The sequence below is a fragment of the Ramularia collo-cygni genome (genome assembly GCF_900074925.1).
Source record: "Ramularia collo-cygni strain URUG2 genome assembly, contig: RCC_scaffold01, whole genome shotgun sequence".
Lineage (NCBI taxonomy): Eukaryota > Fungi > Ascomycota > Dothideomycetes > Mycosphaerellales > Mycosphaerellaceae > Ramularia > Ramularia collo-cygni.
Window position 1 is genome coordinate 3,290,111 of NW_019716255.1, and position 13,266 is coordinate 3,303,376.

Consider the following 13,266-nt stretch of genomic DNA (forward strand, 5'->3'; position numbering starts at 1 on the left):
TGCGCCTTGCATGCTTCAACTCATTTTGAGAAATGAATCTCAGCCCTCTCCAGCGAAACACGCAATCTCAAAGTGATTGGGACAACGTAATACACGAGTTTGGATAGCTCCGAGAAATTATTTACTCCGTGACATCTCAACCACAAAAGCCAAGGCCAAGGCACAAGCGAAATCAAGATTCACTTCTTTAAACTTCCAGCTAGCTTCCTGCGCCTATGTCATCCCTGCACTATCAACTCACACAACAACCACAATAATCCTCATAGATCTCCGCAAAATCTCAGTCGTGGTGTCCCGTGACAGAAAAAGCCGATACCTACTTGAATAGTGCATCAATATCTCCACGCGAAGCACCAGACTCCATTCGGAAGCAAAGAGCCAACGGAAGGATACAGCCTCACTCGCTGGACCACACAATATGACCTGCGCCATCACATCACTGACGCCCTGGCATCGACACTTTTGCGACCGCATTGCGATGAATACGCTTCGTTTCCACACTGAATATACAAACGGCTCTGTACTTGATACACTAAACCGCTTCAGCCCAAAGCCGAAGAGATCTTCACCTATTCTTCAAACRTACGCGTCAATGCCTATCCCATACTCATCTCATGCAGTCCACAGAGCAACCCAAGGGCGACCTTATCGGTATTGGGCATCATCAACGCACCCAAAATTGCGTGACCTTGCGGTATGCCCTCCCATCTGGGCTGGTTTGCATCTGCTTCATCGCCGAACTGGACCTCTCCGTTCGCATGAGAGGCACTATTCTTCGTTGACTGTAACGCAGTCAGGCTGCCCTTGCCAGCCTTCTCCGCTAACCTCTTCATCATCGTCAACGCGCGGTGCGTGATGAGTCTGAAACTCTCGGTATCCATGCCCACCTCCCTTCCACCTTTCTGTCCTCCAGCCGAGCTCTGATTGCGGTCCACAGAAAGCAGCGCGGCCAGATTCAGCAARCCCACCGCCCATCCATCTTCGCTTTCAATCCAAGCGCGGGCTAGACCGGTATCGCTGCTAGGCAGGAGTGTCGTGAGAATATCAGCGGCAAGCATGCCTTGGCTTAAATGAGCTTTTCTCGCCTCCACGATTCGGAGTTGAGTGTTGTTGCCAAGCGAGCCTTTGGTTCGGTCGGGAAGAACRGAAATGGCAAGTGCGAAAGCTCGAGTGAGGAGATCGAGCGGAGATTCCGAAGTAGCTACCGATGAGGGAGATGCTGCGAAGATGCTTCTGTACAGCATGCGGTTTGGATCTTGCCGAGCGAGGAGCTTGGCCATGGAGTCCACAGCTGGAGGGAGGTAACGGTGAAGCGAGGGAACATAGCTCGTGAACCGTACTGTGCCGGCTCCTTCGGTATAGCTCGGCGCCGGCTGAGGTGCAAACGCGAGTAAGAAATGCAGGACATGCAGCGCATCATCCCTCGATGGCAACTCCAGATTCTGAGAGATGTTTGACAGTAAGATTACAACGTCCTTGTAGAAGTCCTGCGTGTTGTGCCATGTTCGTAGAAGCAAGTGCCGTGTTCCCATGAGTCGTATCGTGTTGCTAAGCCATTTGATTGCAGGCGGTGAAGTAAGCAGTCTGTGGTTGAATTCGTAAAAGGACAAATTTCGCATGATGGTCGTGATGGCGATCACCTTGTCGGCAGCGCGATCCAAATCATAAGCTTGTGTGCCAACCGCGGAGATTTCTTGCAGAGTGTCTGCTTCCACTCTACCACCTCGCAGGACATCTTCATACGATGCTAGATCTAGCGCGTCGGAAACCTCTGCGGCATCTTCGGAAAGAGCTTCGGTCTGATCCTCGGCGCAGTCAACGAGAACATCGAGAAGATCCTCACACTGCTCCACATTGAGAGAGACTCGCGTGTCATATGTGAGAATCACCAGGCTGTCCAGGGCATATCGGACCTCGCTGTGAATACCCGATGCCAAGCTCAAGGTGATACACTTTGTGTCGATGACTCCCATCTCATCGACATTAGGCATGTTTGGTATTGCTCTTTCAATCGCAGAGCTTAGTTCGGAGAGGGCTGCGAGGTCGTAGCCGCCCATTGTCTCTRTTGTGCGTGTTTGAGGGACGTAATTGGTGCTCTGTGGCTCATCGCTCTTCATCACCGCATTGCTACTTTCTTGCTTGACAGACGGAGGCCGTATCTGCTTTTCAACCAGAGGAGATGCGACGGCAACGGACGGCGGACCGGGTTGTGGCGTGGCTTGCTCAGGCTTGCGCATCATGCTACTGCTCCTCCGATGATGCAGTCCTGCACCGGGGCCCATCAATTGTTGCGGCGTCGTCATCCCATTCTGCGGCAAGGATGCATTTGCCTGCACGGGTGTGCTTTGTGGAGGCTGCTGCTGGCTTTGTTGCATCTGCTGGAGATGCTGCTGGTATTGATTGAGTCCGCTGGAGGGAGGCATTGCTTTGGTCGGCGATTGTTGGCCTCCGCCGAATCCAGCCATCTGTTGCGCGTGTGCACGAGCTTGATCCTGTTTTTGTTGCATCCTGACATTGAACCACACACGCTCGTATGCGCCAATGACCGTCATGAAGATCTCCTTGATCTCTTCTGGAGCTGTAGGAAAAGCAGGCTGCATGAACCCCAACTTGGTAGCCACTTGCTGCCATTGTCCATTGCGATCCACACTGCTCGAGCCATTGGCACTTGCAACGATGGTGAAGAGCGCATAGAGATCGAGGACCTTGCCACCGATGGCCGGCGTGGGGTTGAAAGGGCGACCAGCCTGTTGGGCGTAACCCTGCAGCTGTTTGAGGAAAGACTTGCGTTTCTCATTGTGGAGCTGCATTTGTTGTGCCTGTGCCTGGACCTGAGCCATATTCGCGGTTTGTCCATTGGGCATTTGCCCAGCAGACGGTGGCTGCCCTCCAGCACCAGCACCGCCCATGTTGTTCCCCTGCCCCGGTTGTCCGCCCGAAGATCCTGGCGGAATCATTCCCGTCTGACGCAACTGATGCTGGTGCTGCATCAACTTCAACTGGTAGGCCTGCTGTTGCGCGTTAGGCTGCATACCAGCATTGAGATTGCGCATCTGCGCAGCCATGTTATTCTGCATTCCCGCCATCATGCTCGGGTTCCCTGCAAATTGCTGGCCGAATTGACCCATCTGTCCTGGCTGCGACATGCCGCCCGTCGGTCTCGAGGTCTGCGGCGTCCCGGGGGACATTTGGTTCCCAAAGTTGGGCTGCTGCGACTGTTGCTGCTGCCCTTGCTGAAAAGGCGCGGGAGAAGGGTTCATGCGCGGTTGCTGCGGCGGTCGAAACTGCTGATTCTGGATGGTCGGCGAGGGTGTGGCATTGTTGGACCCGGGTTGTTGTTGGAGGTGCTGAAAAGGCGTGGGCGCGTTGGCGAATTGCTGTGGATTGGGAAAGCCAGCGGCGCCGTAGTTGGGAGTCTGGGAACGCGAGACCTGGGGCTGCTGAGGGGAGCCCGACATGCCATCGTGAGGTCGTTTCGCGGGCACCACCGAGCCGGGGTTGAATGCCTGGCCCGGGAACTGTTGCTGCTGGGGAGTGGGTGTGCCATTATGTTGCTGCTGTTGCTGCTGCTGCTGCTGCTGATGTTGCTGCTGGCTCTGGGCGAATTGGTTGATGTCGAAGTTAGGGTTGTTGAACATGGCCTGTGGATTCATGTGCGCGCCGGCGCCCTGGTACATGTTCGCCTGTCCATTGGCCCATCCTTGGTCCATGTTCGCATCCGGTAGGTAGTTGTGCTAGCAGCGACATGGTCAGCATGAATTAGGTGGGATTGAAGGATGGACGCGATGGTATGGCAGGGATGGGTGGAGGGGAGGGAGAGGGGGAGAGTGGGAGGGAGGAGAGGACAGTGATTGGTAGGCGGGGAAGTAGACATGGACAGCAGCGGTGGATGAGCAGTAGAAGCGAGGGGTGGACACACAAGGGGAGAGGCAGCGCGGTGTGGAGGGCGATATTGGGACAACAAAGGCGCGACGCAGCACGCGTCTCTGCTGGCTGCTCGGCAAGCGTTTGTGCGTCGGCGGTATGCAGGCCAGCGCAGCGCAATCGCAATCGCAACTCCGACGCGAGCGAGCACAAGCGTGTGAAAGTGCTCGGCCCCGCAGAGGAGAAGAGAGGAGAGGCGCAAGCAAGCAAGCAAACATACATGTGCGTGCGTGCGTGCGCGCGGCCGACCCCAGCACGTGTCGTTTGGGAGTGATGATGATGATGCCGTGATGGGATGGGATGGGATGGGGTGGACGGGTGTGGATGGGCTCACCTCAGTGTCTGGCACAACAGACTTCTATTGGTCGCACGCGTCGTCTGCGTTGCCGGCGGATTTGCGAGATGAGATTAAATTGTAGATGGGCGATGAGTTAGTTACGCGTTCGTTCGCGGTGGAGGGCCTCTGCTGTGGTGGCGAGCTGCGCTGCGCTGCGTTTCCTCTGCGGAGACATGTCTCGCTCCGTTGCTGCCTGAGGCGCTAGTTACCTAATCCCTCCACGGCCAACCGCATGGGCTTGCGTTGGCCATGTCCGCTCCACGGCCACGGTGCATCTTCTCGCAGGTCGTCTGCTTGCAACGATGAGAGGAGTCACATAGCAGTCGGAGGGGTGAGAAAAGAGGGAAGGAGGGAGGGAGCGGAGAGAACGTGGACAAGAACCCAGACCGCCGCGAGCTACATACATTCCCGACTAACCCTCCACGGCCCGTGCGCTCTTCTTGCAGAGTGATCCATCTATTCGAGCGAGCGAGCCGGCTTGAAATGGAGCATTATTACAATTTACAAACACACACACAAGACCCGTTGTACATCACCCAATTCATGGCAAAACCCTGCTGGACCACAGCCACCAGTTGCCTCATGGTGGTACCACGGTCTCCCGCTGTCTGTGTTGAATTGCTCTACTGTACCGTACCTCCAAGTTACCCCAGGACATGTCATCCTCATGGCGAAGCCGAGCAAGAGGCATGCCATGGCGCGAGCGAAGGTTACTTCAGGTACGCCCGGATTAGTGTTACAAATTGGACACAGTCCCGCCGCCAGACCCGCTCCGTATCTGTTGGTGACAGACTTGTCAGAGATGCCCTTTCTCCGCGTAAGCACCGTCCGTCTGACACTCTGACATTCCCTGGTCTCGGATGCAGTGATTGGCGATTGGTGAGCTTTCCTCCAAGATGAGTAGCGAGCGAGCATGCCGACGAACAAGGTTCCGCTGCCCGACCTCGCAAATGAGCAGAGAGCAGAGAGGATGCCATTGCCCGCACGGCTGCATGAATCATGATGAATGGTCTGCGGCGTGCCTTGTTCGGAATGTCGCCTCATCAATGCCCCCATGTGCTGCCATGTCCCATTCTCCCGCCTCGAGGGTGAGATGAAGCAACAAGGTAACCATCCATGATTGCCATCTTGATTGACCACGCCGAGTAGAAACGTCCACGACTTTTGCACCCGCGGCGCTCTCCCCAGATCGCCGTCTTCTGAAAGCCAAACTCCATTACGCATGAWCGATTGAAGTTCATTGAACCAAACATTCTTGCGATTTCGTATTGAACGTCCTGTCCCTTGTGAACTTCATACACTTACGACATGGGCTGGTTCTCTTCTTCCCCGCAGAATACGCTCGCCTCCCCGGAACCCTCCAAAGACGGTGGATACATTGCTCCAGATCGCACCGCCCGCGCACAATGTTGGGAAGGACGAGACTCTTTCTTCAAATGTCTGGATAAGAATGGGATTGTGGACAGTGTGAAAGAGGATGAAAAGGCAAGGAAGCTTTGTGCACCGGAGCTGAAGGAGTTTGAGGCAGCGTGCGCAAGCAGTTGGGTAGGTTTCCGAATTGGGGATGAGATGAGATGGAGTGGATTGCTGATGGCGGAACAGGTCACATATTTCAAGAAGAGAAAGGTCATGGAGCATCAAAGAGACGCAACGATCAAGAAGCTGAGTGCAGAAGGTACAAAGGCATTTTGAGGCTCTTCGTGGGAAACACGATGAAGAAGGGTCGAGAGGCGAATGCCTTGGCGAAGACGAGACACTCCACTCCCGAGTCGCGCGAAAGAGAGAAATCTTCAGCAATACAAGCCCACGAAGCGCTGCGAATATCTCACAGGTTCGGCGCTGCTCCATGGCAGATGCGAAACGACAGCGCCGCAATATGGTCGCCAACCCTCCCGACCAAGGATCGCAATGAAGTAAAGGACCCACAGATCACGACAGCGATGTATCATAACTGTACCATACCAATACACTGTACAACATTGCATTGCAGCTGTATGCCAGGCAAGCAACCAAATTTTGTAGACTTCTGCCTCGACGTCTTCACCCCTTGCGTGTTCAAAGAGGCAGCAGCATCGCTCACTTTGAGGACTCCTTCAACCCTTGCGTGTTTGAAGAGGCAGCAGCATCGCTCACTTTGAGGGAATGGCTCGCTCGACGACGATACATAAGACCAAGCATCCGGCTCAGCAGTAAGTCGCATTCATCTCCACTACCTTCTAAATTCCACAGACACCCCACTCCCACTCAAACAACTCAAATCAAGCCCGTTCCATCACGATGGGCTACACGCACTACTGGAGGATCCCTGACACCGCCCGCTGGCGCCAAACCTGGCCTCAGCTCGTCCGTGACACCCATCTCATCGTTCAAGCCGCCGGGGTGCCCCTCACCCGAGACATGGAAGGCGACGATACACCTCCACGGATCAACCTCCAAGGCATTCATCTGAATGGTTACGAACATAGCCACGAGTCCTTCATCCTCGAACCTCGCAAGACGGATTTCGACTGTTGTAAAACTCTAAGGAAGGAGTATGATGTTGTTGTGGCGGCTATCTTACTGCGGGCGAGTATATTGGCTGGAGATGCAATCAACGTTAGGTATGTGTCGTCATGATATAAGAGGTGCAAGGAGAGGCTGATGTGTGTAGTTCGGACGGATATTGGGATGAGGATTCCTGGGTTAACGCTAGGCAATTGGTGGGGAACTTGTGGCCTGCGGAGGAGATTGTATGCTGTTTGCCCAATGGAGAGGAAGGATGAGGATGTTCTTTGGAAGTTAACACAGCTTTTGAGAGGGAAGGCTGTATAGCGGTCTCATTTCGATACTGCATCGAAGCTATAATTACATTGCACTTGAAGAGACCGTAAAATTGTATTGAATTACATGTAGTTGGTTGAAGACGGATCACCTGGCCACGGTAAGGTAGTGATCTCTTTCCCATCCCTCAGTGAGAGTCCTGCTTACCTAAACTGGATCTTTACGCTCGGCACGTCTGCCGAAACTTTATTTGACCACCTGCAGGCGCTAGTGCCCGTGATTTCGACTCCGCCTTCACGACCTCGATCTCGACCACTTCATTTCAAACTGCAAATTCGCTTACTGTGCTGCCTTTTGACTGCCAGACGAGGTTCATCAATTCTCCGTCAATCTCGCATACCGCTGTACAGTCCAAAGGCGAATCTGAGGCATCGAGACTAACGCCACTTTCGAGATTCCCAACCTTCACATCCATGGAAGATCCATTGTCCAGATGATACTACGAAGAGCTCGTCTCACTGCGACGCGTCTGTGCGCCAGAAATTCTCAATCATGACCGACGAGGACGCGGCGCAGGAGCCAACTCCCGGCAGCCCATCAAATGGCAGCCACTCCAACTATCCGGAGCCTGTTCGACCCACCAACCCGGCATATCCCGCCCTTCACCAGCGCTATGGCGCACACACCAGTCCTTCGAGCTCTGAGCAGCCCTACGCTAGTCCCTATGGTCTCTTTCCAGGATCTCGAGGCAATTCTGGATATACCATGCCGGATGCGCCGACGACACCACGCGCGCGACAGTCTACAGCGACTCAGCGATATGACAACGCCATTTGGGGAGCTGTTCCTGGGGCGGCCTCATCGCTTCATCACATGATGGATTTTGATGCTTTCAATTCCGCAGATAGACCTCAATTCAATCCTTCCACGTCTCCACTGGGTGGATGGGGAGGGCCTTCCCCGGGAAATCCCCAATACACTCGTTCATCGCACTCGAATGGCCGACATGGGAGCAATGGCTTCTACTCTGATGCTGGGTTTGATCCAAGGGACGCCGATCAGGTTAGTGCACTTCTCAGCGACCAGGAGATCCAATATTCTACGAATCCACGCAAAGCCAGTGATTCTGCACCCAAGCGAGGTCCTCGCGGCGGTAAAATCAAGCGCGGCTGGAAGCAACTGCTGAAAGGAACCGAGCATGAGCATATTGGAACTTCAAGGGAAGATAAGCCTCGAGGGCGAGGTCGTGGTGGAAGTCGTAGCAGCAGAAAAAAGGCGGCTGATCCTGGACGGGACTTCAAGGAATGTGTTGCGAAAGCCAGCAAGGCCTTCTTCGATGGTGACCTGGAGACTGCCGCTGACTTTGCTCGACAAGCCGTCAAAGCCAATCCCGAGGTCTTTCAGGCTCATTCGCTTCTTTCGGAAATCTTAAAAGCCCAGGGTCATGAAGAAGACTCTGTTCAAGCGCTGTGGTTTGGTGCCATCACCATTCGAAATTCTGACGTGTGGCGACTCGTTGCCGAGAAGACGCTCGAGGTCGACGATGAAGATCGCTCGCCTCAGCGTATCAAGACTGCAATTGAATGCTACGGCGAGGCCATCAAGATTTGTAAGGATATCAACGTCGAGTACGAGCTCCGAGTCGCAAAGCTCAACCTCTATCTGGAAACGAAGAACATTAAATTTGCTCGTCTCGACTGCAAGAACATCCTCAAGCAGTGGCCGGGAAAGTCACAGTACGTCAAAGAATACGCACAACTCACGGCGGGCTTGCAGGACAGTGGTGWGCTTGAAAAGTCACTGGATGCCTACGAAACCTGCTTCGATATATACAAGGACAGTGATGTATTTGGCGACGAGGAGGATGAGAATGACCCGTGGGACCATCTGAATATCTACCTTGAATTGCTCTACCATTGTGGTGACCCAGCAGACGGGCTCGAAAAGGCTAAGAGATGTGCACGATGGTTCATTGGTCGAAAAGATGAGACCTTCTGGGACAGATACGACGAAGACGATCGAGAATGGGACAGCGAAAACGACCGGAGAGGATACGTGGGAGAATTTCAGCAAGGCAAGGCTAGTCGCGACAGAGCTCAGTATGGAGATGGCCTGCCCATCGACATCCGCGTGCGCATGGGCCTGTTCCGCATGAAAATGGGCATGAAAGAAGATGCGTTGAGACACTTCGAACCGCTTCTCCAGTATGCGGAAGATGTCGACGAATACCACGACATGTTCCTGCAGACCGCCAACAGTCTCAGGGATGGTGGATGGCTACAAGATGCAGCGCCCTACCTCGACGCTCTTCGCAGCGTTAGTACACCATCTATCTTGGATCAAAAGGTGTGGATGCAGCTTGGGACGTGTTATATATCACTTGAGAGACCGAGCGACGCCATTCGATGTTTCGAGGCCGTCATTAGCATGCATGCTACACCCCGGCGTGGTCAACACTACACCACTCTCAACGGATACGCCAAAGCCGGTGCTCTCCTGGCAAAGCTGTACGAGGATGCGGGTGACATCGACAAAGCGAGATTCATGTGCAATGACTTGATCCGCTTGGGCCGCCGAGACCTGCTCACAGATGCCAAGGTGCAGATGATTCCAGCCAACACTAGATATGCATTCACTCCTGGTACATCCGAGCTCGACCCTCAGCAACCCAGAACTAAGGCGCGGAAGAAAGTAGCGGAGCCAGAGTTCCGGCCCGATGACGAGCTGCCAGACGATGAAGCTGACCCAGAAGGAGCAACCGCAAAGAAGCCACGCAAAAGAAAACGCGCAAAGGCCAAAGATCCAGATGCCCCTGGAGACGACGCTGACGCTACCGGTGTCCGTAAACGCAAACGTGTCAAGAAGAGAGACATTGTCTCTGCGGGCGTGGGAGAGGACGGTGAAGGCACTCCCACTGTAAAGCGACCACGACTAGTCAAACCGCAGAATTTGAAGAAGAAGCGGGCGGCTGAGGAGCGTTACCGTCGGATCGCGGACGCAGAAGCTAGAGCTCTCACCAACTATGCCCTAATCCAAGCACATTGGGCATCATTCGAAGAGGGCAGCGAAGAAGAGTCGGTGGAGCAATGGGTCGGTGCTGCAAGTAGCATGATGGAGGACTTCACGTCCATGAAGGTGTTCTTTCCCGCCCGCGACAAGAACGTCCCAATGAAGGTCTCCGAAGACACTGGGAAGGGACTTGTCCGAGACATGCACCACTCAGCCAATCGTGATCCGCATCAGTTCCTATCGATACCTTTTACGGCATGGCATCATATCTTCACCAGTCTTGCCATCTATTACTCAAAAACAGGTGAGCAGGACAAGTGCTACAAAATTCTGCAAGACGTCCTTTGGGGAGCAAATGTGTTCTTCTTGAACAAGGATCTTCGTCGTGCGAATTATTCCGCATCACTTTCCTGTGCCCTGGCTTTCAATGACAGTCAATACTGGATTGAGCTGGCGCGCAAGGTCATCACCGACTCTGACTATGCCTCTCCGGATACCTTTCAGCTTCTCGCGGCGTTGAACCGCTTCTCCACGGGAAGCAATTGGTTCAGCAGTGGACCGGCACAAAAGTTCATGCTTCGAATGGTCAAACAGTATGACTACCTTGCCATGACACCCGACGTGCGAGAGCAGATCGACTGGTCAATACAAGGGCCTTCCCTTGCTACCAGAGCCAAGAAGGAAGAGGCGGCAGGCAACCAAACCGTCCTCGACGCAGGTGTGATCATCATATATGGACACATGGTGGCGCAAGCGAATCACTCTCACAGTGCTCTACCATACTTCTTCCGTGCCCTCGCTCTCCAGCCGGACAATATTTGCGTCAACCTCAGCATAGCCGCAATGTTTGTTCAGAACTCCATGAAGCGACAGACCGACAATCGACAATTCGGTATCAACCAGGGACTTTCGGCGATGTTCCGGTATTATGATCTACGGGTTGCCAGTGGCAAGGCTTGCGATATTCAAGAGGCAGAGTACAATGTCGCACGCATGTGGCATCATCTGGGCCTCACGCACTTGGCTGTTCCAAGATACGAAAAGGTTCTTGAGCTCAGTGCACAGGTACAGGCCGAGTTTGATGACAGGGGAAAGCCAGAGGAGTGCGAGATTGAAGACTTTGCGCCGGAGGCTGCTTTTGCGCTGCAAGGCTTCTATGCCTTGGCTGGGAATGATGAAGCTGCTCAGGCAATCGGAGAGGAATGGCTAGTGATTTGAGGAATGGTCCACACAGAGCTCCCTGGCTTCAAGTTCACAGAGTTAGTCACCAGCGCGTACGAGATGGCGAGAACCGGTGAAGTTTTCTGCATGCAATACTAATTATATCAACGCTAATGCAAGCCTCGAATCAAAAGTGAACAGAATAATAAGCCCATATCCGAATTGAAAATCCATCGTCAGGGCGGAAGACCAGCTMACAAGAATGTAACGACGCATCTCTCAATGAGTCCAGCTCACATGAACCTCGTCTCCGAGCCCGCTCCCTTATACTTGCAGACAACGTTGTTATCCCCACTGGTTGCACAGTTTGTAAGGGGTTGCCCACCCTGCGAGATGTCCATGATAGTCGAGCCACTTACACCAGCGGTCTCGCCATTGGCCTTATAAGTAGCATTTGTGACGACGATGGTGTCGAAAGCGGCAAACGGTACAAGTCCCATATTACCCTGCCCGTCCGAGATGGAAAAGTCCTCGACGATCCACTCCGCGTTTTGTTTGCAAAGAGCGCTTTTACCCGAAAAGGTGTGCGATACCGTTTCATTTGTTGAGAAATTTGAGATGGTTCTGTGTGAAATACCCGTCAGTTTGCAAGTTTCYTCCAATTTCTGGTTCAGGGAGTACTCACGCTGTACCACCCGTCGCGCTATCCGCCACGACTTTCATCTCAATCTGATCTCCCGGATTGACCACAATATCAAAATCATACGAAGCTTCTGGCAGCCATTCATACCAAGCCGCATAAGTCGCTGTATTTCCTTGAACAACCCAATCGACTCCCGTCTGTAAAATTGATTGCGAACATGTATCACCATCGATACCCACCCAGACTGACCCGCCGTACCCCTGGTCTGGGGAAGCACCTTTTGGGGCTGCGACTCGTGGAAATGTGACTTGGCCGCTGACTTCTGTGATTTCCTCGCTGATTTGCACGGCTCCGGCCCAGTTGGAACTATATTGCACTTCGGAAGATTTGCCAAAGGAGATTCTGCTGTCGAGACCTGTGGAGTTTGCTCGTAGGGGACCGGTTGTTCGATGCTGACTGTTTCTTAAAGGGGAAATTCGACGGCCATCGCATTGTTTTTGTTGAGGGTCGGTGCGTGGTGCGGCTGTTGTGAGGGATGTGATGGTTGCTAGAAGGAGGAATGTTGATTGCGCGTGTGATTTCATGATTGGAGATTCTTGAATGATTTATCGAATCATAAAAAGTTGCTCTTTAACGATGGACCGTATGGATAAGAGCAGCATCCAGACTACGGTGAGCATGTATATACTCATGTTGCCAACCACTCTGTCAATGTTTCCTGCCATTGATACAACGGATATCTGCTCCCTGCCACATCTTCAAGGGAGCGACACCATATGCCATGTGCAATACAGACAGCAATACCCCACATGTTGGCTGTATTGCACAACGGCCTCGAGACTTGAACAGCGAAATTGCCAGCCTTGTCAAACGGCCGAACTGTTATGACTGGCGGGGCTTGAGTAACGTTGTTATAGGCCTGTGAGGGTCTGGCCCATCTGCCACGTGAGTGGCTTAAGCAATACTTGGTCGAATAAGAGTCTAGTATCATGATTGTTGAGTGTAGACTGGCGAGGCGGTCGCAAAGCCGTTGCAGAACCAAGGCAACGCTGAGCTTGCCGAGCTCCGCGAGTACGGTCGTGTGGCGGAGCCAACGGATCTGCCAGAGCTCTCTTGAAACACAGGAAGTACATTCTTGTATTCATCGCATCTTCAGCTATAAGCCACTCAGCTCGTATTGGTATTGGCATCGCTACAACTCACTCATCTAGGCGCTAGCTCCATAGCTAGTCCACTTATGGAAGCAAGCGACAGAGTCTGTACTCAGCTACTCCACACATGTCAGCATTCCCATTCCGAATCCTACAATAATGTTGTGTTGCCCATCGTCCACACTTGTCAAAAATGCCAAGAATACTTCTGTTCCGATTCGTGCGAGTCGTGCCTCCTTTGAACGGCAAAGGATCCCGAAAGTCCCGGAGCGTTGTTGGCG

The 13,266-nt window shown here is 53.3% G+C and overlaps 4 protein-coding genes; 2 read left to right on the top strand and 2 right to left on the bottom strand.

The window, feature by feature from the left end:
* Positions 1-596: 596 nt before the first annotated feature.
* RCC_01086 (uncharacterized protein) lies at positions 597-3,710 on the bottom strand (the record flags this gene model as incomplete). Its single annotated transcript, XM_023766339.1, has 1 exon — positions 597-3,710. One exon carries the CDS (start codon positions 3,708-3,710, stop codon positions 597-599), a length of 3,114 nt encoding a protein of 1,037 aa, XP_023622107.1.
* Positions 3,711-5,569: 1,859 nt separating this feature from the next.
* RCC_12310 (related to Cytochrome c oxidase subunit 6B-like protein new16) lies at positions 5,570-5,953 on the top strand (the record flags this gene model as incomplete). XM_023766340.1 has 2 exons in its annotated part: positions 5,570-5,806; positions 5,864-5,953. 2 exons carry the CDS (start codon positions 5,570-5,572, stop codon positions 5,951-5,953), a joined length of 327 nt encoding a protein of 108 aa, XP_023622108.1.
* Positions 5,954-7,573: 1,620 nt separating this feature from the next.
* On the top strand, positions 7,574-11,248 carry RCC_01087 (uncharacterized protein; the record flags this gene model as incomplete). Its single annotated transcript, XM_023766341.1, has 1 exon — positions 7,574-11,248. The coding sequence occupies one exon, from the start codon at positions 7,574-7,576 to the stop codon at positions 11,246-11,248; it is 3,675 nt and encodes a 1,224-aa protein (XP_023622109.1).
* Positions 11,249-11,484: 236 nt separating this feature from the next.
* RCC_01088 (related to aspergillopepsin II precursor) lies at positions 11,485-12,418 on the bottom strand (the record flags this gene model as incomplete). XM_023766342.1 has 2 exons in its annotated part: positions 11,485-11,815; positions 11,877-12,418. The coding sequence occupies 2 exons, from the start codon at positions 12,416-12,418 to the stop codon at positions 11,485-11,487; spliced, it is 873 nt and encodes a 290-aa protein (XP_023622110.1).
* Positions 12,419-13,266: the final 848 nt, after the last annotated feature.